The following is a 27,982-nucleotide window of genomic DNA, read 5'->3' on the forward strand; positions in this document are numbered from 1 at the left end:
GAGAGGAGAGGAAACATTTTCAAATGTTTCCTCTAGGAAGAAATAAAAGAACAGATCATGAAATAGGCAGGCATACTCTGGAAACAGTTCTGAGTTGTTGTGGGAGACAAGGTGGCCATCCATGTATATGGGACCAGTGTGGTACGAAGACAGGAGGGCATGAATGATGGCCCTCCTATGTTGTGTCTGATTGGTGCACACTGACTGCCCAGATGAACTCTAAGGCGAAGTTCAGGCTCATCAGCAATGGATGTGCTGATATGCAAGTGATGTCTGCCGTGGGTACCAATGGTATGGGAGACATTCCTGCCATGTATTTGTATGCCTTTCTGGTCACAGAGAGCTTGGGAGCACATGTCTCCCACTAACCCTGATAGACAGCTTGTCATTCTGCATGTAGGCTCTGGTCAGATGTAAACAGAGTGATGTAGGAATCGCTGGGAAGTTCTGCAGTTGTTCAGGAGGCCAAAGTGTGTTCTGACCAGAAGACAGAATTAGTGGAAAATTGACACTGAGAAGAAGCATCAATTTCACTTCTCCAGGACGAGCCACCGGGCTGCTTGTTAGTTTTTCTTTCTTCCTCCCTGTGAACCACTGTTTGCTCTTCACATTTCCCTTTTATGATGACGTTATTTTAGTTATTACTTAGGATCACAATTCCTTTGGATGGAATACAGGACAGCGTTCTGACATACCTTCTGCCTGGGTCCAACAGGATGAAAGGGTTTATTATTCCCCCAGTTCTCGTTTCTGATAAAGCAGGTAGACTTTGTGTTCCATTCCTGAAGTTTCTTGATTCATTGAAGCAAACCATGCATACCGTTGGCAGCTTTCTTTGCTGCTTTATGTATTTACAACTTGCCATGGCTCTTAAAGCCATATCTATATGGTAGGGTTTTTTTTTTTTTTTTTTTTTTTTTTTTTTTTTTTTTTTTTTTTGGGTTTTTCGAGACAGGATTTCTCTGTGTAGCTTTGCGCCTTTCCTGGAACTCACTCTGTAGACCAGGCTGGCCTCGAACTCACAGAGATCCGCCTGCCTCTGCCTCCCGAGTGCTGGGATTAAAGGCGTGTGCCACCACTGCCCGGCTTTTGTTTATTTTTTTACTAGTAGCATTGGCAAGTGTCAGGACTAATTTTGGCTCTGTAATCATCACCATCATCCCATGTTGCAAGTGAGGAATTTGAAAAACAGAGAGGTGAGTAAACATGCCTCAGGTCCCAGGGCTAAGAAGTATGAGATGCAAACACATGTAGTCTGGGTCCACAGTCGGTACTCGTATTTCAGTTCACTGCTGTTTCCTGTTTTTGCTCCTTATCCCAACATGCTGATGTATGACACAGAATTTTGGTATTTTGCTCCCCAAAGGCTTATTATCCTGGTTGTTCACAGGTCTGTATTTAACAAATAAGTTCACCTAGGCATGGCACCTAGAGACTAATGTGGGGGTATGTGACATTGTTCCTGACATTCTGCTGAGGCCTCCGTGAGTTGCTGGCTAGAAGAAATTGGTGTTTGCCTACACCAACAATGCCAGGCCAGAGAGTCGTGTTCTGTGGACGAGTGCCATACAGGAATGTGACCCTAAGTGCAGTAGACTGTCATTTACACTAAAAACAAAACAAAACAAAAACCCCATTTATTATTCTGTGCTACAAGGGAGGACAAGCCTACCTCACATCTCTAAAAAGATACAAAAAGTCAGCCAGTTATCTAAATCTAGACTTCCCCTTCCTAAACGCTCCTTTTGCCTTTGGGATTTTGTTTGTTGTTTGTTTTTGAGATCTTGTCAAAAACAATCTTATGTAACTCTGGCTGTCCTGTAAATCCCTCTGTAGAGGAGGCTGGCCTTGAACTCACAGAGATCCACCTGCCTCTGCCTCCCATGAAAGGCGTGGGCCACCACTCTTGGCTGCCTTTGGGATCGTTGATGTTAAATGATGGTAGTAGGTTGTGATTGCCAGTTCTAGAAGCAGCGTGCCGATTAAGATGACTAAATATTTAGTAGTATGAGCATCCTGGTCCTCAGGAGTACTGTTCACATTCAAAGTTCTGCCCATCATTTCATCGTTATCGTGCCTTCTTGATATGTAATACCTCCTCCGATTTTGTGATTAGAAAGGCATCGTAAATATTTTACACAAAAATCCTATGACATTTTATATAAATATACATTTCTTCTTGAGACATTGAGAAAATTCAGAGCCATTTTATTCTAATTGCAGAAGTAAAACAAAGGCATTGTACTCTGTCTCAATATGCATTCAATTGCCTTAATTTAATTTTCTGCAAACACTTACACTCAGCAAATATTTTTTTCTCAGTTCATGTGTGAACTTATTGATTTACTTAACAAATTAATCAGTTGCTTAGCTGATGTCTATTTCCTCTATGTGCACGATGGGAACAGGACTCTTTCTGTCAGAGTTCTGTTTAATATGTAGAGCCTGAAGCTAGACCCACTTAGAGAGCCGGCAGCGCTCAGTCAACATTGGCTGAATGAATGCATGAATAGTAATAGATACTTCACGCTTTAGAAAAAAAGTAAATGGAAGAAAACAAATGCTAGGAATAAACCTTGTAACATTTAGCATATACTTGTTAAGAATAAATATGCCTGTAGATAGATGTGGTGCTTGTACAATGGCCCAGTGTTGCATACCTGAAAACAGTGACCAGACAAGCTGGAATGAGCCCAGAGCACCCTCAGTGTCTCTGGGAAAGGCTATTTTCCCCTAAAACATTTTCAAATCATTAAGATCTCTTGATGTTGGCTCTAAAGGTACTGGAAAATTGGAGGGGGAAACTTAATATTTATTTAGTCTGTAATAATTTAAAACATTAGAAGCATCAAGAATGTAGTGGGTTGTTCCTTCATAACATCTTACTAGGTTAGTGAATAATGCTTGCCTTCTCACAGTGGTGCATCTTATGGGACATCAAGTCTGTTCCTTTCTCTTGGTGACCATGCCATGCTCTCTAAGTTTGGATCAGCATCTGCTTTTTAGTTTCTTCTGCTATTTGTAGCAAGAAATAGCCTCTTGATTTTCTTTAATTCATGGTCGTTGTCTTATTACTTTCCTCATGTATGTTGATGATCTTGCCTTCACTAAGTTCCTGTGTATATCCAGAGTTCCTCATATGGTGAGTGAAGGCATTGTCAACATTCCACTGGCCTGGATGTCTTCTATATGTTCCTTACCTTTGGTTCAGAGTCTTCTTCGGATAGCACCATCTTTTGTTTTTGTGCTCCACTTTCATCTTGGTTGGCCAACTCCCTTTTTGGGATTATCTGTGCCAAGTGGATTTATCACAAGGAGACATGAAGATATCATAACCACACACTTTGATGTCTGTGTATGCGTTGAATCCTGAGTATTCAGTGGCCAGTCTCTGATAGATGAAAGAAATACCATGGTCAGACAATGATCAAAACTCCCATTTGATAGTTATGCAGTGATTCACGGGTTGAAGAGCTAGCAGCAAAGTGTATACTTAATGTAAGAACATGTAGATATACTATGTTAACTGAAATGTGAACTGTGCTGTTGAGGGAATAGTGTTACTTAACGAGACTGTGGAAGCTGTAATTAATACATGCATGTTGGTATGAGCAAAGTAGAACTGCCTAAACCCTAGGCTTTTTCTTGTAACATACATTTAAAAAATTATTAAAGTAGGATCAGTGTAGCTAGAGTTTTCCTGCCTGGCCCACAGTCAGGACAAATCTCTCACCTGCCAGTCCCACAGCCGCTCAGACCCAACCAAGTAAACACAGAGACTTATATTGCTTACAAACTGTATGGCTGGCCGTACCAGGATTCTTGCTAACTGTTCTTACAGCTTAAATTAATCCATTTCTATAAATCTATACCTTGCCACGTGGCTTCTGGCTTACCAGCATCTTCACATGCTGTTTGTCATTGAGGCATCTGGCAGTGACTCTCTCTATCTTCCTGTTCTCTCAATTCTCCTCTCTGTTAGTCCTGCCTATACTTCCTGCCTAGCCACTGGCCAATCAGTGTTTTATTTATTGACCAATCAGAGCAACACATTTGCCATACAGAACATCCCACAGCAGATCAGTTTATGCCTGTGATTGCTTTTTCATTTAATTTTATGTGGTTTACATGCCATAAGCTGGCAATCCTTACTTCATGTTTCATTTAGTGGTATTTAGTGGCAACCTCATACAAGAATACTTTACTTTCACTTCTTTTTATGTGTGGGGGCGTATACATTTCTGAACACAGGTGCACATGTATGTGAGGGTACACTCTCGTGAATGTGTTTGGAGATGAGAGGTCAATATCAAGTTGTCTTCCTCAACTGCTTCTCCATCTTCTCTTTTTTTCTTTCAAGACAGGGGTTCTCCGTGTAGCCTTGGTTGTCCTAGAACTCTCTCTGTAGACCAGGCTGGCCTCAAACTCAGAGATCTGCCTGCCTCTGCCTCACAGAGTGCTTGGATTAAAGGTGTGTGCCATCGTTGTCCAGCTCTGCTTCTCCATCCTATATTTTTCAGACTTGGTGTCTCACCAAACCTTTCTGTTTTGGGTAGACAGGCTAGTCAGCAACCCCCGCCTCCAATATTTGCCCATCTTCACATACTAGCACTGAAGGTACTAATGTGTACTACCATTCCCAGCTTTTTATATGGGTGTTGGAGATCCAAACTCAGTTCCTCATGCTTATGCAGCAAGAACTTGATGTAACTCAAATTTCTAAAGGTCTTTTAATAAAAAACCCACAGCCAGATATTGTGGTAAATACTAAAATATCAGAGAGACAAAGGAACAAGCCACTGTCACATCTCACCTCGCCAGTTCCACAAATCCTGTTTGAATGTCTCTGAGTTCTCAGCTGAAAGGGGTCCTCTCAGCCAAAAGGCTTCAGCCCTAAGAGCCTACACAAAAGGTCTCTAGTTCCTGTCTCCTCATGCCTTACATACCTTTCTCCGCCCAGCCATTAAAGGCGTGTATGCTTCCCAAGTACTGGGATTAAAGGTGTGTGCCACCACTGCCTGGCTCTGTTTCTCTCCTAGACTGAATCAATCTCATGTAGTCCAGGGTGGCTTTGAACTCACAGAGATCCAGATGGATCTCTGCCTCCTGAGTGCTAAGATTAAAGGTGTGTGCCACCGTTTCCTGGCTTCTATGTTTAATCTAGTGTCTTGTTCTATTCTCTGATCTTCAGGCAAATTTATTAGGGAATACAACTTATCACCACAACTTGAGCCCCTGAACTGTCTCTCCAGCCTCACTTTTTCCCCCCTAATGTAGAGGAATTGAAATGCAGATTGTGAGCATGCTAAGCAAGAACTCTATAATGGAGTCACATCTCCAGCCCCTTCGACAGCATAGTTTATGCCTACATGGTATTTTGTTGTATATTTGTATCATGCTTTATTTAACCCATCCTCTTTTCTTGATATTTAGGATTTAAACTTTTCTCAATTATAAACAATGCAATTAATTTTATATTAAAACATTTGAAATAACTTATGTTTTTAAATGAGTAATTTTAGTAGAAGAACTTCCGGCTTATAAAAATATACTTTCAAAACATTTTCATATACTTCTCAATTTTCTTTTAGAAAGTATTTTATGCATGGTTCTACCAGCATGAGATTCTGGTGATGTGATTGTATGACTCCTAAATACTGGCCAATGTCATTCTTTCTCCATCATTTCCATTTTAATAGATAAAGCATGTATTTTATTTAATGATTAGCTTTGGTTACTGGATTGACTATTTGTGAATTTGTTTGTAGTAATTATATTTTGATTGCAGCTATTGTAGTCTGTTCCTCATTTCTATAGATTTCAGATGGTCGGGACTTACATGTTTTTCTAGGCTGTTTGACATGTACATTTCTGCATATATGAACACACACACACACATATGCATGCTCACCTGTGTGTAATATATATCAGGTTTGCTTTCACATGGATTTGCCCTTCTTGGTTTTACTCAGTCCTGTGGAAGTCTACATGAGCCTTAGTTTTGTAATGTGACCTCCAAGTGCTCCTCTTTCTTTCTCTTTAAAGAGAATAACCCACAATCTGGGTGAAATTCTAGTTAATTTTTCATTACACGATTTCAGGAGACAGGGTCAAAAGGAGCTAGTAGGCCATTCAATTATGTGCTTAAGTGTGTTGGAAAATGTTCTTCTTCTTTTTTTTTCCTCCCTCAGGTGTACAATATTTTACTTGGGCTTGTTTTTCAAGTGCATTGAAGTGTGACTAAACATTTTTAGATACTGCCATTTTGTAAAGAAGAGATCCCATCTTGTTAAATATTCCTTCATCAGCTTTATAGTTACCCAGTCACAGGCAGCGAGGGACCTGCGGGGGCAGAGGGAGGGCAGGTGGTTGGCCTGAGGGATCTCAGGATTGGGGTGCTCGGTTGTCCCTCCCACTGCTACTGGAAGAAGTGATTGGTTCAAGCTGATTTCTGTCTCATAATTTTGGATAGGTCATAAGTGAGGAGGAGGGAAGTCATGAGGTTGGACCTCAGCTCATCTGAGGGCTCAAGGTTCTTTCTCATAAACCACACAAGACTAGACAGCTAAAACAGGTGGAGAACTAAGATACAGATTGGCTCACAGGAATAGAGAGAGGCTTTGGTTTCTCTCTGGCTTTAAGTTGAAGATAAAGGATGTCCACTGACATTGTGGAAGGGAAACCCAATAACCTTGGGGAGAGAGGAAGAGCTCGAAGCTCCACTTTCCTCAGGGTCTTCCAGCCAATGTTTAACCACAGTATTTTCACTTCTGCAGTCTCCCCTGCCGCAGAACGCATCCGATTCATCTTGGGAGAAGAAGATGACAGTCCGGCGCCTCCTCAGCTCTTCACTGAACTCGATGAGCTGCTGGCTGTGGATGGACAGGAGATGGAATGGAAGGAGACAGCGAGGTGAGCCATGGCCAACAGAATGCAGGGCTGGCCTGGGGAAGCAAGTGCAGGGCAAGTGGATGAGCCTTAATGCTGCCTTCTCCAGCCTCAGGATCAGGTGGCTGAGGGGTGTGATGCTGGGTTAAGAAGTGGATAATTCTATTCCTTCTATTCTTGTACGTTAATGAGGATGCAGAGTGCCTCTTGCTCACTGCTGGAGCAAATTTTATTAACCAGGGCTATAGGAATTTGACTTTTGTTGATAAAGAAGTCAATCTCAATTTATAGGCTATTTAATATATAAGGTAAAATATAAGGGTGGTAATAAACTCTAGCACCCAAAGGCTGTGGCCAACAAACATTTCTACACAGCTCTACATGCAAACATATCTAGTGTGATCTTCTGTGACATTGCCTATTCCCAGATAGAAGGGATACTGGGGAGACAATTGTGGTTCTAAGGTATAATTTCAAGTAAAGGCCCTGTTATCTTCTAAATTTTCAGCCGAAAGCAAGTAGAAGGTTCATCTGAATTTGGAAGTTAGATATCTCAGTTTAATTCTATACTCTGTCCCATTAGTTACATGACCCTGTTTCTTAATAGGGTGAATAAGAACACTTATTATGTAGACATATAAAATATACACTATATAGATATAATATGTGGCATATGTGTAATCCTGTCACGAACATTTGTGTGGAGATGATTTGTAAATTGTTCAATACTTTGCAAGTTTCTGGGATTTTAGGAGTCACGTCAGAGATTTTCTTTCATAGAGATTTAGTTACATATTCCAGACTAAATCAGTCTGTACCTGGAGTCTATAAAGCGTCCTCCCAAAGGAGGCTGCTGGAGCCAAGGCTCTTTCCCAATAGCCATTTGTTCCTTTCTTTCTTCATGGAACGAGGCTTGCACTCTGCAGGTTGAGAAGTCTTAGTCTACTGTTGGCTTGGCTCTTCATTAGTCAGCTCAGCACAGTAGGTAGTCTTCCTGAGCCTCAGTTTCTTAGTCTGCCAAGAGAGGCTCTTCCAGGATTCCCTCTCCTCTAGCATCGCACATATTTTCTTGCTCTAATATTTCTTTCCTAACGCGTATGTGGGTTTAGTCAGCAGTACCTCTAATGGCTCCTTTGATTCTTCTTTTCCTGTTGAAATATTTGTTAATAGTTATCATTGACAAGAACACAGGGCTGGCTTTGTTTTTTGTTTCTTGTCAAACGTTGGCTACCCATTAATTTACATGTCCGCTGGTCTCAGCAAGGTTATGAAATGACATTTCATTGTGTAGACAACTCAGTGTTGAATGAAATGGTTACGATATTTCCATTTTTGATTTATTTTGGTCCCGGGAGGATGTCAGGTGTCATTCTGTGGCCCAGGCTGGCCTTGAACTCATGGTGATTCTCGTGCTTCAGTCTATTCAGTACTGAGATTACAGGATTGAGTTATGATGCTTGGTCATATGGGATTCTAAAGACCAAGATGGCCTTACTTTCTTTACTATCTTTAAAGTATGTTTTAGGCAAGTTATGTTCCTTTTGGTAATGCAATCCTAGAGAAACGATACTTCTGTAGAGGAAGGGTGTCCAGGAGAAAACTTTGGATAATTTATCCTGTTTAGGGATCATTATGATTATTTCTAATTGCATTTCTGATATTGCTTTCCTTATTACATAAATTCATTCAAAGTCAGAGATCGCCCTGTCCTTCTTACTATAGTATTCCCACAGCCTTGAAATACCTGGTTTGCTCATAAATATGTGTTGAATATTTGACTAGTGGAGAACCAATTGCTCTAAAAATGACTATCCTTTTTTTCGTTAACATATAAATTAATAGTGTTCATTATGACATTTCCATACTTGTATATAGTTGTATTTTAATAGAAAATAAGTGTTTTGAGCATAATAGTTATCATCTCTTTCTGCTGTGGTCTGACAGACTCAAGGTACCCAGCACATCAATGCTAAAGCTCAGGAGAGGTCCTGTGCTTCACATTTCAAGCTATTTTGTCAGTATGCTGATGGCATCTGCATTTATATCTCTAGGCTTCCTTCCTTATTTAATTGGCATTGAGTAATTGAAGGGATATTAGCAGTCATATCATTAATACATCGAGACCTGCTCCTCCTACAGGTTTCTCCATCTCAATACATAACTTCATTCTTTTGGATACTTCAGCCAGAACACCAGAATCTTCCTCGTCTCCTACCTTACTTACACTTGTTTTCTGATCAATTGGCAAATTTGATTTCACCCTCTGAAATACTCAGGTATTTCAGCATCTCACCACATTTCCTGTTCAACACTGCTTCAGGCCTATTTCTGGCTCTGCAAAACCCTTCAATTAGTTGGTCTTCTTATACCTGCCTTTTTTTTGTTCATAAACTATCTACCCTGAGTTGCTTGAATAGCCTTCCATCTCTTTTCCTCTAGTTAAGCCTACCAGAGCCCCAGTGGCCAATTGTACTTCTCTTTGAGGGACTCTGTACTTACCACCTCTTTGTACCCATGCACCCCTCAGTTCTCTACACGATTCACTTGCTTACCTCCTTCAGGTTGTTACTCATATATTACCCGACTTTTGAGCTGAAAACGTTCACCTATAACACCTATCCCAAGTCCTCTATTATGTTTTTGACCTTTGTACTTCTTACTATTTAGTGTATTATCTATCTTGTTATTATGTCTTCCTGATATAGCTAAATCTCTGAGAGGGCAGGGATTTCACTTACCTTGTTCAGCACCCTGTTCCTTATGCCTAGAACTATCTGCTGCACAGCCATACTCAAGGATCAGGGTGTGATAGATGAATGTGTAGAGAAATGAAATCTTGGTTCTCAGTGTGCTGTCCCATCTGAGTTCTGTGGAGAGGTTTGGCAGTGATTATGCTTCTGGGAATATTTAGATTGCCAGTAATCTGTACTTCTTGTGACATACACTGCGTCAGAATGCTTTTGTAGTGATGTTTGACTTCCATTTGTGATGTGCGTTTTCCAGTCACAAGAAAAATTTCCAACCCCCTATTAAATGGCCTCAGACCTCCCAGATGAATAAAATTTAAGTGCCTAGAAGACAGTCATTTCATATGTGATGATGTGGCTTGGATTATTTTTTTTTCTGGCTAACAAATATGTTTGACACTTTTTTTTCTTTCCCCTGAAAATTCCAGTTGATAGAGATTTTGTTTGGGCTGTGTGTGGTAGGGTGCTGGGAACCCAGTGTCTCACACGCACTAAACACTGCTGAGTAACATGCACCCCACCAAGCACTGATGCCTGGCAGACAGTTTTGTTTCAAAGAGAGCTAACTCTCTAGACTTTTCAAACTCGATGTAGTTTCTGGTGTGGGCCTATATACCACAGAACAGATGTCATTACTTTTTTTTTCGTTAAGATTTTGTACTTTTCAGTTGGCTAATGATTTTATTTAACTAAGAATATTCTATGGCAAGTTTCAGCATTATTGTGATTTGAGTCCCACTTTAGGAATTTTAGGTTGGTTCTGTTCCTCAAATAATGACAGTTTTTTTTTCAGTAATAGAGAAGATGGCCTTTTTGAGTCTGAGAAAGTAGAGTAGTTATTAACAGCAAGAGAAGCCTTTACTAATGTGGGATTTAAAGTGGCAGTCAGCTCCGTTGTCTTCCTTTTCCCTTCCTCCCCTCCCCCATTTTGTCTTTCCTAGAAGGTAAGGTAGAACTTTGAAATTTTCAGTGGCTTTTTCAAAATAGTGCACAAGCTGAAGACTGTGCAAAGGATACACTTCTCATACTTGAAAAGTATGTTTGATGGATGGAGATACAATGTTAGTCTTTTTAAAGTGTTCTTTCGGAGTGTGTGGTCATTAGAAAAAAGTAATATTGAGTACTACTACAGCAATTAAGATGGAATCACTTGAAATGGTGAAGAAGCCTGTATTCCTCCTTAAAAATCCATTAAAGTAAACTGGGCTTAGTGGTCCATGACTATAATCCTAATACTGAAGGGGTGAAGTCAAGAGAACCGTCTACATGATGAGTTTGAGGCCAGCCTGGAATAAATGAGAGCCTGTCACAAAACAAAATAAAACAGAACAGAAATCAAAACAAATCAGGATCCCATTAGAATCAGTCCATAGGTGCAAAATTAGACTGATTAAGGAATAGCTTCTAGTCTTGCTTTGATGATAGCCCAAAGTCATGAGGACAGGATGGACTTTTCTTTCTTCTTCCACTTCTTCATTTGAGTTAGGATTAGCGCTTCCAAAGTGATTCTTCATTTTCAGTTTGTCCTCAGTGAGTTTTCAATGGCCAGTGCTGAACATCACCAGTATGGCATGAGCATATGTTAAAGATCACACAGTCTGTGTAATCCAATCTGCATTGCCAAACCTCGTCAAAAAAAAAACCCATCACAAGTTCTCAGAAACATTAGCCAACAGAGGAAAAGGGCATCGGTGTGTCATGTCCAGGAACACAACGCAAACTAGTGTTTATTTGTGTTTCTTTTGGGCATGCTGACCCAGCTCACCTCTGGGGAACCTCTTTTAAGGTCATGGCCACAGAACAGCAGCATACACCTTACACTGTGAGTTTGCCATCTCCCTAACCCACAATTCTTTGACTTTCTATAGCAGATGACTCTGGGAAATTCCTCGTTGGACCGAATTTATTTTTTTCTTTAAGAAGAAGATGATTTGGGGAATCCAATTACCTATGTAATTAGATGTCATTACATATAGATAATTATATGCAATACTTTCCACAATCGATCTAGAAATTTATGAATTCTCCTTAAAATAGCATTTATCCCAGGTACATACTAGCATTGGCTTCTTTTATGTATGATGAAGCATTTTTTAATTAGCAAGAAATTCATTATGATTATATCAGTAGTTTTACACAGTTGGGTTATATTCTAGTGCAAAGGTCATGAGGATTTTCCACTATGAAACTGGCAGGTTTTAAAGTTAGAGGTCTTGTCTTTACTTAATTATATTTAATCATATGATTGGAAAGTTGCAAAATTCAGTGATTCCCAATGGGCCTTCTGTTTCTTCAACAAACGAGTGAAATGCTTTTTGGTTGGCAGCCACTCAAAGTATATTAAACTGAAGAGTACTTTATCATTATTCTTCTAAGACCTTGGAATAAATAAAATTCACCTCATAAACTGCTCCTCCAAGGGTACAACAGTTTTGTAATTGCATGCATTTAAAAAGCCAACGTCTAAAATTAATTTTCCTGTAGCGTGTCACGTACTGAAACAAGAGGAAAAAAAAAGCTAGAAATCCATTACAACTGTGTGGCTATTCATAGTGATTGTGGAGGGTGGATGGTGGCTTTCAGCACATGCCACGGTGAAAGTGTCTGTTTTTTAAAAACATAATTACATGGGTCTAAAGCACCTTTGCAAAATCTCTGGTGCTCCGATAGTCTGAACTTTGGTCTCTCTGCCTTAGCCTTCTTTTTAATGGATGTTGATTTGAATTGAGGAGTGTTGGCTCTTTGTTTTTCAAGTTTGTCCTTGATGTGTGAGGCGGATAGACCGAGCATGAACGCTTTCTGGGATGAAGCTATCTACAGTCCATTTAAATGGTCAAATTGGTATGACCATCCCTTGAGCAATTAGAGCAGTAGATTCATTTGATAGGCTTTACACCAGTTCCCGTATGCTGTTAGCTATGTGATGTGCCATCATCACAGCATTCAGTATTTATGGAAGCTGATGTGAAATAGATGCTAAAATGAGCCACGAGATGGTATATGTCCCTTAGGAATAGAAGCGTAAACAGTGGGCTAGTTGCAAGTCTTCACATCCTTTCCTCAATGGTAATCTTGACCTGCAGGGTTGGTGTGATTCGTTGAGAGGAGTGGTGCTCTTCAGAAAGTCCAGCCTAGTTGGAATTTGTGGTTTCTCATTGCCCTTGCAGAACTTACTCTGTTTTCTGCTTTGAGTCAGTCAGTTACCTGCAGTATAAGCTGCAGAGAGGAGTAAATAAAGGACAGGCCATAGGAGAGCCAGCGAAGCTTGTTCCTTTTTGAAAGGCTTATTAATGTTATTGTGCTCAGTTAATTGAGGATTGTCTGTTCAGGCTGTAGTGGCAGAATACCATAGACTAAATATCTTATGCATATTAGAAACTTATTCCTCATTGTTCTGGAGTGTGTGAAGCCTAAGATTAGGACTTTGCAGATTTGGTGTGTGATAGGGCCTATGTGCTCTTGATGGCACATTCTAGATGCAAAAGGCCCTACCCAGGGCACTAGAATTTCAGCATATAAAACTGGGGGTGGTGGCTCTATCTGTAATCCTACTAGCACTTGGGAGACTGAGGCAGGATGGTTGCTATGAGTTAAGGCTAGCCTGGACTATAGTCAGAATGTCTCAAAAACCCAACCCAACAACAGCAACCACCCTGACAACCAAATCCCCCAAATTTCAACATATAATTAAAGTATTTATTTATTTACTTATTTATATTGTGTGTGTGTGTGTGTGTGTGTGTGTGTGTGTGTGTGTGTGTCATGGTGTATGTGGAATCGGGATAATTTTTGTGAGTTGGTTTTCTCCTGCAACCAAGGGTTCCAGGGCATCAAGTTCAAGTTGTCAGTATAGCATAGCAAGTACTTCTGCTGGCTGAGCCATTTCATCAGCCCAAGGTAAAAACTTTAGAGGATTCAGATGCCACACCACACCATACCACACCACACCACACCCAAATAAATGAACAAACAAAAATCTCCAAGATTTCAACATAGGCATTTTAAAGAACTCAACACTCAGGCTCTATCAAGGGTAGTGGCGGAAAACAGCCACAGCCATTGACAAGTCGTGCTTAGTTCTCTTGCGGGGGACAAGGTCAGCAATGCAGATTGATAGCAATGGATGGGTGAGAACTCAGTTAGGAAAGATAAGGGGGAAATGAAGCCCGTTTGAAACATCACACAGCACAGTTTCTAGTTGATGCCTGTCATTTATCATGGGTTTAGATTCTGTGATCAAAGAGTCTCTCGGCTAGTGAGAATACGCTGAGGAGTACAAAATATGCACTCACTGTTTCCTGCAGATGGCATATTTCTGGGTAGCACTGACCTGATGCATATACTGTGGACACTTCTACCTTGTCAATATTGATCTTAAGCTAAGAATTAAGACACATACAATAACATGGTTCATATAACAACTATCACAGCATGTTGAAAGATTAAGTGAGCAAGCAGGAAAAGATGTTACTCAACGTTAACAGCATCATAATAATCATAGGATTTTTTTGAAGTAACCCAGTTACTTTAATTGCTTATTATTATTTTGGTTATAGCCATAAAATACTGTAAATATGTGATGTAAAATTGTCATTTTTCCCCTAGCACCTTCTGTTTCTCTGAAAATAATTCCAACCAAAGAGGAAGAATATGTCACTTCAAACACATAACACACTTGGGGAGGGGCATAATGGATGTTTCTCATTCTGTTTTGAAATGTGTTTCAACTACTTCTATAGAAATAAACTGGGTCCAGTTTTGAAGATTTAGATCTCTTTGGTGGTGTTGCTGGATTTTAAACTGTTTTTAAGTTTTTTTTTATTATTTTGAGAATTTCATACCCAAGTACTATATTTACATCATTTCTACCCCTCCCTTTCCTGCTTCCAACTCTTCCAGTATCTCCCTTACTCCTTCTCAACTTCATGACCTTTTTCTGTATATGTGAATCCTACCGAGTCCACTTAGCTTTGCTCACATCTTCATATGTTTAGAGCTGACCAATCCTGAGGACTTTTAAACTCTAGAGGTAGAAAGGTGAACATGGATGTTTTAGGTGGATTTAATATACACAGTAAAGGAGACTCTAATGACTGAGAGGTTGGAGACAGAAGTTACCATTGACATGTAGGGGTTGCCTGGCCTTGAGGAAGGATCTTGTAGGAGGAGTGTGGAGGGATATGGTCAAACACTTCTGAGTCAGATAGGTGTTGGGTGTGATAAAAATCCTAAACTCTTCTTCAACACTGTGGTTGATCTCTTGATGTGTTTCACTCATGGTCCTCTTAGTGAGTTTTGTCTCCTCCCTGGGGGTTGACAGGAGTTCTATAAATAATACCTTCTGAAGAGCTTCCTCTCACCCTGCCCTTTGTTCTCATCTGCAGTGAGTTAGGTGAGTGTTTAGCTTGTTCTAGGAAAATGTTTTTCAATCATTAAACCCCTGGGTGAAAAACGTAGGGAAACAAAATTTAACCCCGTCATTACCATGACATCGTTCAGAGGTTTGATGGGAAAGGCGGAAGAATGTTGGTGATAGCCATAGTGAGGCATCTGATTCCTTTAGCTGCTTAGGAGAGTCTGTGTGATATGATACATGTATTATAAAGGCTTCCAAATGTGTTCTTTTTTTCCCCTCAAACTTAAAAACAAATGCCTTTGCTTTCTCTGTTTTCAAAATGTCTACATGTCTTAGAAAGCAGAAGCTGTGGATGAGGGCTGTTTGTCCTGATGCAAAGGTTACTGGAGGATGTATTATCATCACAGTGAGTTTGTGGTCCGCTGGGCTTGCTCATTTTAAACATGGGGAGCCTGCCTTCAAGGGTAAAAATCACAATTAGCTTCCTAGTGAGAGTGACATATGCCAGCTGAGACAGGGACATCAAACAAAGACATGACAAAGCCTAGTCCTCGTTAAGCATCAACAACTGGGCATTTTCCATTTGAGATGAGAATCAGTTCATTGCTGCTCCTCCATCTTACACAAACCTACCTTGTAAGTTCATGACAGACTATCCATAGTGGTGTTAGCTTTATAATTACAGGATGGACCTACATGGAGAATTTTGAGACATATGTTTTTCTCATCTAAAAATCACATATATAACCATTCCTAGGGATTTCATGGTTACATGGGGGTGGGGGGGTGCTTCGAATTCTTTTGGTCCAGTTTTTCTTAAGAGAAGGAGTGCTCTTGGGATGATGTGTTCCTGAAGATGACAGTGTTGATGATACAATAAAGACTACTAAGACTGCACCAGAGGGGACATTATGCAAGTGCTGGTCTGGGGCATGGGCAGGGGTTGGTATTACCTTCAGGGAAGGTTGCGTTTCTTTTAACTGTCTTACTCATCACATCTTCCTAGGTGGATTAAGTTTGAAGAAAAAGTGGAGCAGGGTGGGGAACGATGGAGCAAACCCCATGTGGCCACGCTGTCCCTGCACAGTTTGTTCGAGCTGAGGACGTGTATGGAGAAAGGATCCATCATGCTTGACCGGGAGGCATCTTCTCTCCCACAGCTGGTGGGTAAGTATGCCATTTCCGGCTCTTCTTACTGTTCAGGAATGTTCTTTCATGCAGATGTCTACTAGGGTAAGCAGGGTTGAATATTCTCTGTAACGTGTTCTTAGAGTTCTGTGGCATGAAGTGAGTGCTTTATGAAAATTTTGACAAATATTAAGAAAAATAGCATTAAGAAATAATGCCCGTCTCTGGTTATGGTTATTGTTACTATTTTAGAATAGTTTCTTTCAGATTATTTGCCAGTCTTCTACTTTGTGCTTTTCTTTTATCCTCCATTTTTTTTATTACAATTAAGATCATGTTCAATACACATAAACATAATAATTTTTTAATTACTAGCGTAATTAACATTTTTTGTATATACATATGTGTTTGTGAGTTCATATGCATACATGTGGATGGGTGGCTGTGTGTACTTTTGTGCATGCATGTATATGTAGGCCAGAGGTACATGCATGTATGTGTAGGCCAGAGGTAAACCTTGGTTTCATTTCTCAGGAGCCAACCCTTGTTTTTTGAGACAGTATCTCTCCTTGGGCTGAGCTCTCTGAGTAGACTAGGCAGGTTGGCCAGTGAGCCACAGTAACCCACCTGTCTCTACCTCTCCAGGACTGGTATTATACACACATGCCATTCTGCTTGATTTTTTTTTTAAACATGGGTTCTGAGTATTGAACTCAGGCTCTTATCCTTATATGACAATAACTTGCTTACTGAGCCATTACCTCACCCTAGATTAGTATTCTGGAAAAAAGAACGCTCTCACCCTCCTATCTTAATTGGCTCTCTGGACACTAGGTTTTTAGAACTCTTTGACCTGAGATGTTTCACTGAGATTTTCTGCACCTCATTTTTGCTATCTTCAAAACAGAGCTTATATCTTACGGAGGAATGAAAATCCTCTACTTCCTTGGCTGTTGTGATGGAAGGTGGATGTCAAGTCATTTAGCTGTGTGTAGAGAAATGTTGTGGGGCAGGATGCCAGCAGGACCTTATGGGCTGGTGACTAAGTCAGGTTACTTTGGCACAGATTATCATTCTTACCACCAGAGCTTGTGGAGTTTCTCTGCGTGAAATTTTGCCATTTATTCCTTCCACTGAGCGTATGTTTTGCTCTCTATGAAAAAAAAAATCTCTGGAAGGCGTTACATATTTATTCTGTGTGATACTGAGTGATTTCACAGCAGGAATGCTGGGATTACAGTGGGCTGCTTTTTAAAGTCTTCCTTGGCTAGCACGGATGATCATGTTCGAAACATGTTACTCGCCGTCCTTGCTGACTTGGTTTCCTCATAGTACTGTGAAAGCCAAGTCCCCTTCCTGATGCTATGATAAAATACCCTGATTAAAGCGACTTAGGGGAGAAAGGTTTACTTTCTCGTGATTCTAGGCTGTAGTCCATCATGGCTGGAAAGTCACAAAGGCAGCAGCTTTGGAGAACTGCTCACATTACATCCATCTTTAGGAATGGAGATGGATACATGCGTGCTTGTGCTCAGCTTGCCTTTTTCTTGTCTAGTCCTGGACCCAAATCCACTGAATGGTGCTGTCTGCTTTTAGGCTGGGACTTGCCACATCAGCGAATGTAATAGAAACTGTCTCCTACAGACGTGTCTCTCTACAGGCTAACATAATCTAGGGAGTCCCTGCTAGAGGTGCCCATCCCAGGTGACTCTAGACTGTGTCACATTTGACCATCACAGTGGACCTTTCAGAGTGTTAGGTGAATTAAGTAAGGTCACCAGACACCCTGGGTTCATACTGTCCCCCAATGTAATTAGCTATCTAGATTTTCCTACGTGTCATGTACTAGACTACTACTTGAAGTCTGATTTGAATCTGGCAGATAGATGCTTGGGCATTTCATGAGCAGAAGGAAAAATTCCAGAGAGTATGGACTGAAGAGATGGAAATAGTAGAAAATTCATTCATTCATTTATTTATTAATCCATTTGTTTGTTTATTTATTTATATATTTTTTGCTGGCCTTGGAGACGATCAACAGGGTGATGAGTTTCTTTTTCTGCACAGCTGAACTTTTCTGCAAAGCTGTCTTTGTGATTTCCAGCTCCAGACTGAACTGCCTTAAAGAGTGTCTGGGTGCGCCGGGCGGTGGTGGCGCACGCCTTTAATCCCAGCACTCGGGAGGCAGAGCCAGGCGGATCTCTGTGAGTTTGAGGCCAGCCTGGACTACCAAGTGAGTTCCAGGAAAGGCGCAAAGCTACAGAGAAAAACCCTGTCTCAAAAAAACCAAAAAAAAAAAAAAAAAAAAAAAGAGTGTCTGGGCTCTAGCACCTCCTTGACTCTGCGTCCATAGCAGAAGACAGAGTCCCACATTCATTCAGACCCTTTTTACCCAGTGACCAAAAAGAGAAGATCTGACATCTACTATATTTAAAGAAGATTAATTGAGCATTTGATGTTCTTGCTTAATATCCCATAACTTTTTATTATTGGCTTCAGACTCTTTTCTAACCTCTATGCATTTCCTTTAAACACTGTCATTTCATGTTAAAATTAGACACCACTAGGTCACTTTGAGGTATCATCACTCTCTAATATGTTTACTTCACAGTCCCTGGGGCAAGGAGGCAGAGTGCCAGTGATAGCATTTTGGCACTGATAATACAAAAAAAAAAAAAAAGTTTAGAGGCAAACCACACATCATGAGCAAAGGAAAGGAGGAAAAAAAGATCAGCAATGCAGAAGAGAAAGCAGAGCTTGCTTAAAAGAGTGTCACTCAATAAAGAAATGAAAATCCTCCAACAGAATAAAAACCTATGGAGACTCAAATATAAATAGTGCAAAGCCTTTATTTCATTTTAAATGATGGAAGGCAGCTTAGTAATTTGAAGAGTTATAATGATTATTTTGTTATTAGGAAAATCTTTTCCTAGCAGAGGATAAAGTAGAGTTGCATATGCCAATAATTCTCAACTGATAGTTACTTGCTCCTAAATCTCGTGTTGTATTTTTTCCCAATAGCCCAATTTTACTTCAGAAAATGGGAAGAAAAAAGAAATAATAGCAAATGTAATTATACCCAACAAATAGTAGGATGATTTCCAGCCATCTTTGTAGTCTTACTGTTGCTCCTCCTCATCTGCCCCTGAGAGAAAGATCACTGCAGGTCATAGGCAATGGCATGAGGCTGGACAGGGCACGAGCTATGGTCAGGCGGTGTTCTTACATTGAGATCAGCTTATTTCTGATTCTTTTCGGGACCTCTCTGTGCTTTTAATTTTGTGTGTGAGTGTGTGTCTCTGTGTGTGGAATCCCTATTGTATTTTAATAGAAAAATTTGTCTTTGAAGCATTACAGAAGACAGGACATAATTTTCAGGGATTATTTTGATAGATTTATTATTAGCATCACCATTGAAATCCTCCATTTAAAGGGTGTCATTCACACATGAAGTCAAGTTCATGGAATTTTCTTCCACTCTTAAGTTAAAAAAACCTGTCATCCATTTTAGGTATTTAGCACAATGTGAAATGGATGAGAAAAATATAGCTCTATTTTTGGAGCTCATACATACATACATACATACATACATGCACCCTGAGCTCTGCAGATGTGTGAGTCCTGATGTTTCTTGCTTTTTTTTTTTTAAAAAAACCCCACCATTTATACTTTTAAAATTTATATTTATTGTTCTTTATAATCATAAGGTTAATATATGTTCATTTAAAAATAATTCATAAAAATTTTACTATAAAAATAAAACCTCTAATTTTACCATAAAAGTAAAACATTTCCTAATCTAATTTTGTGTATCATCTCAACATTTTTTCTATGTAACTCTGTTTATGGACATAAAATGGAATTATAGCACATCATCGTGTGTGTGTGTGTGTGTGTGTGTGTGTGTGTGTGTATGTGTGTGTGTGCTGCATGTGAGCATGTGAGTATGTGAGTGCATGCACTTGTGTAGACTAAGGGTCGTGTGTCTTCTTCTTCAGTCTTGGTCTCATTGCCTTGAGACAAGCTCCCTCACTGAACCTGAAGATCTCCTTCTCAGATAGGCTGAGTGGCTAGTGAGCTCACAAGGTCCGTCTGTGTCTGTCTTATAACGCTGGGGTTTTAGACCTGCACAGTCATGCTAGGCCTGTGCAGTGTGCCTGCTGGGCTTACTTTTTAAATATGGACAGTACTGTGTCCGATGGAGAAAGATCTCAGAGGGGCACTGGCAACTCCACTTTTAGCAGGGGTTCTTCCTCTAGTGAGTCTGTATGGGGAGGGGGCGTCATTTCTTTACTCCCTTTCTCATCTGTGTGACAAGCTGAACTTGGTGCTCCCCAAGGCCTCTTTCAATTGTTATCACCTAGACTTGGCTCATCTTCTCCCAGTTGGTAGTGTCTGTGGGACCTGCGCAACCAGACTCTTAATTTCAGTGTAGTTGTGAGAGTTACTGCCCCCACTTTCCTTTGAAAGGTTTTTGTAGTGGATGCTTAAAGAGATCCTATTGTGTGGACCATTTTTTTATGGATGCTTGATGAAGGGCGTAAGCCACCCAGTTGTTTTAACCTGTCTAACTAATGATTCCCAAGCATTAGTAGCAGAGGGTTGGCTGTGCATGCCCATGCATTGAGAAGCCTTGCCACGAAGGCTAGAGAAGAAACGCTGTAATCCACAGCCCTGGCATCAGAAGGAGAGTTTGGTAACACTTGCGGCAGATACGTTGGGGTCTGCTATTTTTGTGGTTCTTCTGTAAATGGACTTTCCACGTGGAATGGGACTTACAGGGAAAGTTGAGGGTTGTGTCTGGAGGCACTTAGTGACTTAACTGTGGAACAGAGAGCTAACTGTACTTCCAGGGTCATTCTCAGGCTTTTACTGAGTGGGGTTTGTGTGGTTAAAAATGCCCGAAGCTGAAGGCCCCTTTCAAATCCAACGCTCACCAGAGACACTTCCTGCCTCCTCCAGTCCCTTACCAAGTGGTTCACGTTCTGCACATTTAGGGCCTCTGTGCCAGGCCAATGATGGAAAAGCCTTGATTTAGCCTCTTGGTGGCTTACAAGTGGCTGGCTGTCCACTCTGTAAATTGATGGCTTCTAGATGTGGACTGTGAGGCCGAATGTTTGCTTTGAAGATGGACGGACAATACTAGTGCAGAGAGGCGCCAGCAAGGTCCTAGGACACCTGTACCTTCTCTTCAGTGCAGGATTCCTTAGGATGCTCTGTGGTCCTACCACCCGCCGATTTTCCTGTCAGACTTTTGCCTAAGAGCAGATTTTGCTCCCTTGTGTACTTCCCTACCTGGAGTAGTTTCCTCAGAGGAAGATAATGCCGTGAAATGCCTCGCCTTGCACACCTCATACAGATTCTGTGATGCGTCTTTGTGAGTGGAGGCAGAGGTTAGAATAAGATGCACAGGTTTAATGCATGCTGCAGATGTGCTTGCATGTGAGAAAGAAGGATTATTTTCTATTATTAGAAGATTTGGTGCGTGCATGCGTGTGTGCTTCTGTGTGTGTGTGTGTGTGTGTGTGTGTGTGTGTATGTGTAGGTGTAGGCCAGAGTTGCTGTTGGGTGTCTTTTTAATTGCTAGCCACCTTCTTTTTTGAGATAACATCTCTCACTGAACCTGTGACTCCAGGGCTTTGCCTGTCTTCGCTACACTCCCTCCTGCGTGAGGTTACAGGTGGATAGCACTGTGTGAATGCTGTGGCTCCAGACTCATGCTCTCCTGCTTGCACAGCAAAGCACTTCACCACCTGAACTGTCTCCCTATCCCCCAAAGCCATTCTCTTTTTAAAGTCCAAACAGTAAAGAGTTAATAGAAAGACTAAGATACTTAAACCTTTTATAAAAGGGTTAGTCAGGCTGTGTTTGAAAACTGTCAGTGGAGTAGGCTGGCAAAGGTTTTATTTGGGGTTGACCAGGAAGATTAAGTCTAATATCTCTGAAAAGACTAGGGTATAATTTCGTAGCTTGATCTTCCCTTCAGTAGTTGTTCAAATGGTCTGATAGTGGGAAAGGTATTTTAAAGAAAATGTAACAGAAGAACTGAAGAGAGAGACTTTAACAATCACTCTCCGTGTTTGTACAACTTCTTTTGTCTCATACCTTTGATACTTCTGATTATGTAATGTAGTGGGAATTCTAATTGATCTTAATAATAAAAACCTGGAGTCAGATATCAGGGTGAAAGCTGAAAGATCAGAGAAGCAGAACAGCCAGTCACTAGAGAGACTTCCACCTCTAGGAATCCTCAGACAGAAAGGGCCGAGCTTTTGTCTTCACCCCACCTTATCACTTCCTCTCTCCACCCAGCCATAATCACTTCCTGTTTCCTCTTCCCAAGTGCTGGAATTAAAGGCATGTGCCTCCCAAGTACTGGGATCAAAGGCATGAGATCCCAAGTGCTGGGATTAAAGGTGTGTGCCACCACTGCCTGGCCTCTAGTGGTTAGCTCTGCACTCTGATCTCTAGGCAAGCTTTATTTGTGAGAGCACAAACCAAATATCACCACAATGTAATGCAGGGCATGAAAATTTGAACCTCACTTTTTTACATTGAAAAATGAAAATTACTGACTAATTGTGTTGCTCATAGAAACGTTGATTTAGGGGAATATTAAATAACTGGAATATTAAAAAATAAAAAAAATTAAGATAGTTCCACCTTTCTAAAGACAATTAATGCTGGAATATTTTATAATTCCCTCATTAATGCCAGTATTCTGTCCCTTCGTATAAAGTGGGGAGTTACCTTTTGGAAAGTAATGTATTGATGTTAAATTTGGTGGTGACATCCACAAGGCTAGAGTGAAAATTAGCTTCATGGTTTGGTGTCTGACATTTGCTTCCCTTTGCTTTCATATCAGAGATGATTGCTGACCACCAGATCGAGACAGGCCTATTGAAGCCAGACCTTAAGGATAAGGTCACATACACTTTGCTCCGGAAACACCGACATCAAACCAAGAAATCCAACCTCCGGTCCCTGGCTGACATCGGGAAGACTGTCTCCAGTGCAAGTAGGATGTTTACCAACCCGGACAACGGTAATGCAAAGCCAGCCAGCTGCTGCTCCCTCTTCACGTGTCACTCACCTTTGCTCCGTCTCTCCGGAGCCTTTCTTCCTCCTCTGTATATGTCTTTTCTCAAGGTCACGTGCCACGGTCATCTCATGATCCTTTTAATGCACTTGGGCGGGTGTGCAATCTTGCTGGAAAGATTTCACTGTTGCTGTAGGTTACAAAGCCACAGTGCCTGGCTTCCCCATGTGTGTCTAGGCTGATGGACTGAAATGGCTTGTTAAATAACTCTGTGGTGCAACAACTGAGTATTCCAGATGAATCAGCAAGCTTGCAGGTAATGTTGAGTACCTCAGGGAGTATGTCTTCAACGTGACTTGCAGCAACTAGGAGTATCTAATGAGATATGATAAATGCTTTGAGATAGCATATAAGAACATTGTTGCTTAAGGATGGGAGTCTGTGTCTAACCTGGGAGTGCTCATCTTACTAGTATATGTCTCAGTATTGTTTTCACCTCTGGAAAAGGCAGTTGATTTTTTGATAAATAATAACCATATTCAGATGGAAGTATAATTATTCAAAATGGGATATTAATTCATTATACAACAGTAGGAAAGGTACTCTGTTCTTGTTACATTTATTGTATTGCATTTACCACAGTTTCTTGCAGAGTGTCTATCTTTGATATCATCTCATCATTGGAAATAAATTTCATGTTTGGCTGCAGTCTCAGAAGGGTGAGGCAAGTTTCCATGAAGTGTGGGAAATGGCAGTGTGGTGGGCAAAGTCCAGTAAGCATTGGGTTGGCAGAACCAGCTCTAGATTCTATCACCATCGCGTCTCCGGAATAGCAAGAGAGTGAGGGAGATTGTAATTCCATGGAGTGGCCTGTACTTTCATATTATTATAGAATGTGTTCTCAGGCAAAAGGCAGGTTAAAATGATTATAGAAAGTGAGTTTGATCCCAGCCACTCCATATCCATAAATGTGAGTATTCTCACTTAATATTAAAAGCCAGTGGTTTGGAGACCGATCACTATAAACAAAATTTCATATTTGTAATCCCAAACTGTCTGTAAAATAATTAAAATATGAATGCTTTCAATAAAATCTATTCAGGAGACAGAGAGAAAGAGAGAGAGAGAGAGAGAGAGAGAGAGAGAGAGAGAGAGAGAGAGAGAGAGAGAGAGACAGAGAGAGAGACAGAGAGAGAGAGAGAGAATACTTTGCTGCAATTTGGTGCTTCTGCTGTTACTGGGAACATTGCTGTTGACAGAGATGTCTTCGGTTTTATATGCCCGTTGTTTTAGTTTTGAAGAAAAGGTTGTTCAGTGGCTGGCAGTGCCATTGCTTGAGCAGGGTGTTTTAGTTCATCTTACAAGCATTTCATTGTAACCAGCACACATATTTGCAATGGCAGTTAAATTTCAGATCTCTCTCTCTCTTTTTTTTTTTAAATCTCAGGCAATAATCTTCCTCATTAAAAAAGAAAGTGATTCCGAGAGTTAGAGGTTTTGTTTGCTTTAATCACTGTGTTAACAGTAGTTCATAGAGGTAAGAACAGGCACCGTGTCCACATGTTGCAGGAGAGGTGGCTGTGGCTGCCAGGATGCGCTCTCCCCAGAAGGGTAAGCTGCCTTTTCTTGCTCTAGAGCAGAAACTAGCCACAGACAGGTCTTAGCGGCCTTCCTTTTGGAGGAACTATTTGGATGTGAAGTACAGTGAATGAGCTGAGATTGCTCCCTCTCCAACTCTTCTTCCTCTCAGTAGATCTCGTCCTTCTGAGGAGGTTGAACTTGCTTTTACCATTCACTCTCGTTTGTACAATGCTGTCCACACAGGGCAGAAAGCACATGGGAAAAGGCAGGAGCTTCCTTTTTTTTTTTTTTTTTTTTTTTGGCTCTTCAAATGATCAGCCTACACCCTGAAGCATAGGATATGATTAGTTTGTTTCAAACGTGTTATTATTGGTACCTAACTCTTTAAATATCACAGGCAAGATTTGGCTTTGCGAGATCCTACAGCAATGAGTTACATGTGCCTCCAAGGTACACGATCATAAATCATGGGATGGCAAGTTTTTGGCTTTCTACAGGTGCTTGTTCCTAACCTGCAAGTTTGCACAGTTACTTTTATGTCTTAGGGCTTAATCACTTAATATACCAAAGAACTATGTAATGTTCTTTGAATAAACATCTAAAGTAAGGAATTATATACCCGTCACTAGTCTTTTAATAAACAAGAATCTTAGGTTGACTGTAGTTGGAGCTGGGCTGTAATATTTTTTTCTCATGAAAAGCCTAGATAAATGTAAATCACCTTAGCCTTAAATATAGAAATAGACCCTGTGACAGAGACTGCTTTGTCTATGTGAGCAGCAGCATGACAGATAGCTGAATGGCGTGAAGATGCTGAAGTCAGGGATTGTTTTAGTTCCCAGTCATGTCCTAGAGTCAGCTCTCATCTACTCACAAGATCCCACTGTGAGGGGGAGATTCTTCTGCAAGCAGTTCATTATATTCAATGACTGTTAAATCCCATTAGCATTCAATTAAATAATTATATTAAAAATAATGAGTATGTAACAACACATACTCAAAATGCACAATGTCCTGTTTGTTCGAGGACAGTTTACTATAATCTGTGCACGTGAGGTGATTTCCACCTGTGTGTGAGAGTGTGCAAATACTATAAAATGACTGCTGTCATTCATTGGGTCTGCATCTGGTTCCATCATGCACTGGGTTCTAGTGTTGACTCCAGTGGCTTCAAGTAAGCAGCTGAAATCTGTGACAAGGGTGGTGTTCACACTGTAGAGATCAGCAAGTGCTGCAAACCAGGACTTGCTTTATTATTGTTCCAGTTGTTTCTAAATTAAAAAAAAAGATGGAGAAAATACTAATAATGTAGATTAAGCTCAAAGCATGTAATTACTGCATTCAGCTTCTAAAATACAATCCCCTTAAGATTGAAAACATTTTTTTTTGGTAGTTAAAACTCCTGTTTGATTTAGTAGAGGACTGATTGAAACACCACTGACAAATAATGAAACTTGAAACATGTATTTATTGTTTTGTTTTTGTCTTATTAACATACATAATATTATAATCAAACATTCAGTCTGACTCATATTATGAATTCCTTCCTTCCTTCATGAACTCATTTTCAATTAGTAAAAAGTTACTTATTTTTTCCTAGCAAAGAATTAGAAAAACAGTGTAGTCCATTTTTTTTTTGCCTGTAAAATAGAAATAATGAAAAATTCAATGAGATGTGTGAGTATTTCGAGTGGTAACTGGCACTTAGTAATCACTCAACTAATGCCTTTGGTTATAGGCAAGGTGTCTAAGCACAACTATGCAATATAGACTTCAGAGTAATAGGACTGTCTTCTGGACTATTTGTTTCAGTGGCTTCCTCTTCAGGAAGAAAATCATAGAAATAATTTTTATGTATTTCTTCAGGCTTTTTGGTGAGTGGTGTCAACACCCGTTGTGTAACAATGGGAGGGGAAGAGGCAGTTTCTCCTCACAGTCTGATCCTTCCTTCCTTTTGGTTAAATGGCTATAAGAGGAATCCTGATCCACCTTGGGCATCCAAGGCTATGGACAAGTACTGTGTCAGGCAGTGAGCAGTTGGGGAAAGTGGTATCCCCAGGCAGGGCAGCTGGCTCTTGGGGCTCACATAGCTTTCCTTAGGTTTTCTGTGATACCCCAGGGCCTCTTCTATATTTATAGTGATCCACGACCTACTACTACTTAGCACACCACTGGGTATCAGCTTCAATTCACTGCCTTTACTGCCCTCCCCTTTACCTAGGTATGTAAAACGTAATCAATGGGCTCGCACAGCTTGGTGCAGTCTTGGCTTCTGTATCCAGACTCCTCTTTCAAGGGTTTCTAACAGTCAGGAAACTGATACCTAGTTCTTTCCCATGTAGCTGCTTTGGCGTGAGCACAGAAAAGCTTGGGATATTAAAAAGCCGTGTGTTGTTATTACATAGTAGAACCTGGGCAGTGTTCACAGTGCAGAATGATCAATAGGAAGAAATCATGGTATTTGCCGTTGTTGTTAATAGGCGTTCTAGGATCCAGAGAAGTAGAGGTGGGATTAGTCAGACCCTTATTGCTTTGAATCTGACTTGAGCTCAGGCCCACTTGAGCTATGTGGTGTGAATAATAGATCAGGCTGCCTTTGACACTGGGCTGAATTAGATCTGGCTGGGACTACAGCCGGGTTTGGCAGCTTTCTCCGTCCCTTTAGCAATTCTTTGGTATGGGCTTTGGATTCTAATTTTCCCAGTTGTCTTTAGGTGCATTGTTCCACTTCCCACCTTCCTCCAGCATATTATTGAATCCAGGCGTGATCCCTGTAGCAGTAAATAGGACAAGCACTTCCCTAACCTCCCTCAAAGATTCTGCTCCTCCGAAGTAAGCTTCATGCTGCTCTAGCTCTGAGATGGTCAGGTGGCATCTTTTATCCTTAGGCATGTATCTCTTTCTGGTGAGCATGCCATTCCAGGTGCCTTCTGAATGCAGCTAGCTCCTTCCAAAGCCCAGCAGCACATAGCCATCTGTTTTGTTCTGGACCCTCATTCTGTATGCATTTGCAGAGCACAGATGCATGTCTTGGCCAGAGCTCAACCAAACGACGCTCTTCCCAACCTGGTAATAAACAAGGCAATCCATGGAGAGTTGCTAACAAAGTATCTGAATGAAGTTGCCTGCTAATGACAGCGGCTACTGTGGCTATTCCTGGTAATCTGTTTCTAACTCATCCATAAGACACCAGTCTTACTGCTTCTCCCCAGGTCTTCCAGATCTGTCAAGTTCAAACTTCCA

At 40.8% G+C, this 27,982-nt stretch overlaps 1 protein-coding gene across 1 annotated transcript in view; it reads left to right on the forward strand.

The window, feature by feature from the left end:
• The window catches only part of Slc4a4 (solute carrier family 4 member 4), a 291,869-nt gene that overhangs the window by 81,196 nt on the left and 182,691 nt on the right, over window positions 1–27,982 (forward strand). The window contains exons 3-5 of the mRNA XM_059274644.1: window positions 6,777–6,912; window positions 15,998–16,158; window positions 22,985–23,164. Of these exons, the coding sequence (XP_059130627.1) occupies window positions 6,777–6,912; window positions 15,998–16,158; window positions 22,985–23,164 (477 nt within the window). The remainder of the gene's footprint in view (window positions 1–6,776; window positions 6,913–15,997; window positions 16,159–22,984; window positions 23,165–27,982) is intronic.

The sequence above is a fragment of the Peromyscus eremicus genome, chromosome 10 (assembly GCF_949786415.1).
Source record: "Peromyscus eremicus chromosome 10, PerEre_H2_v1, whole genome shotgun sequence".
In the NCBI taxonomy this organism is placed as follows: domain Eukaryota; kingdom Metazoa; phylum Chordata; class Mammalia; order Rodentia; family Cricetidae; genus Peromyscus; species Peromyscus eremicus.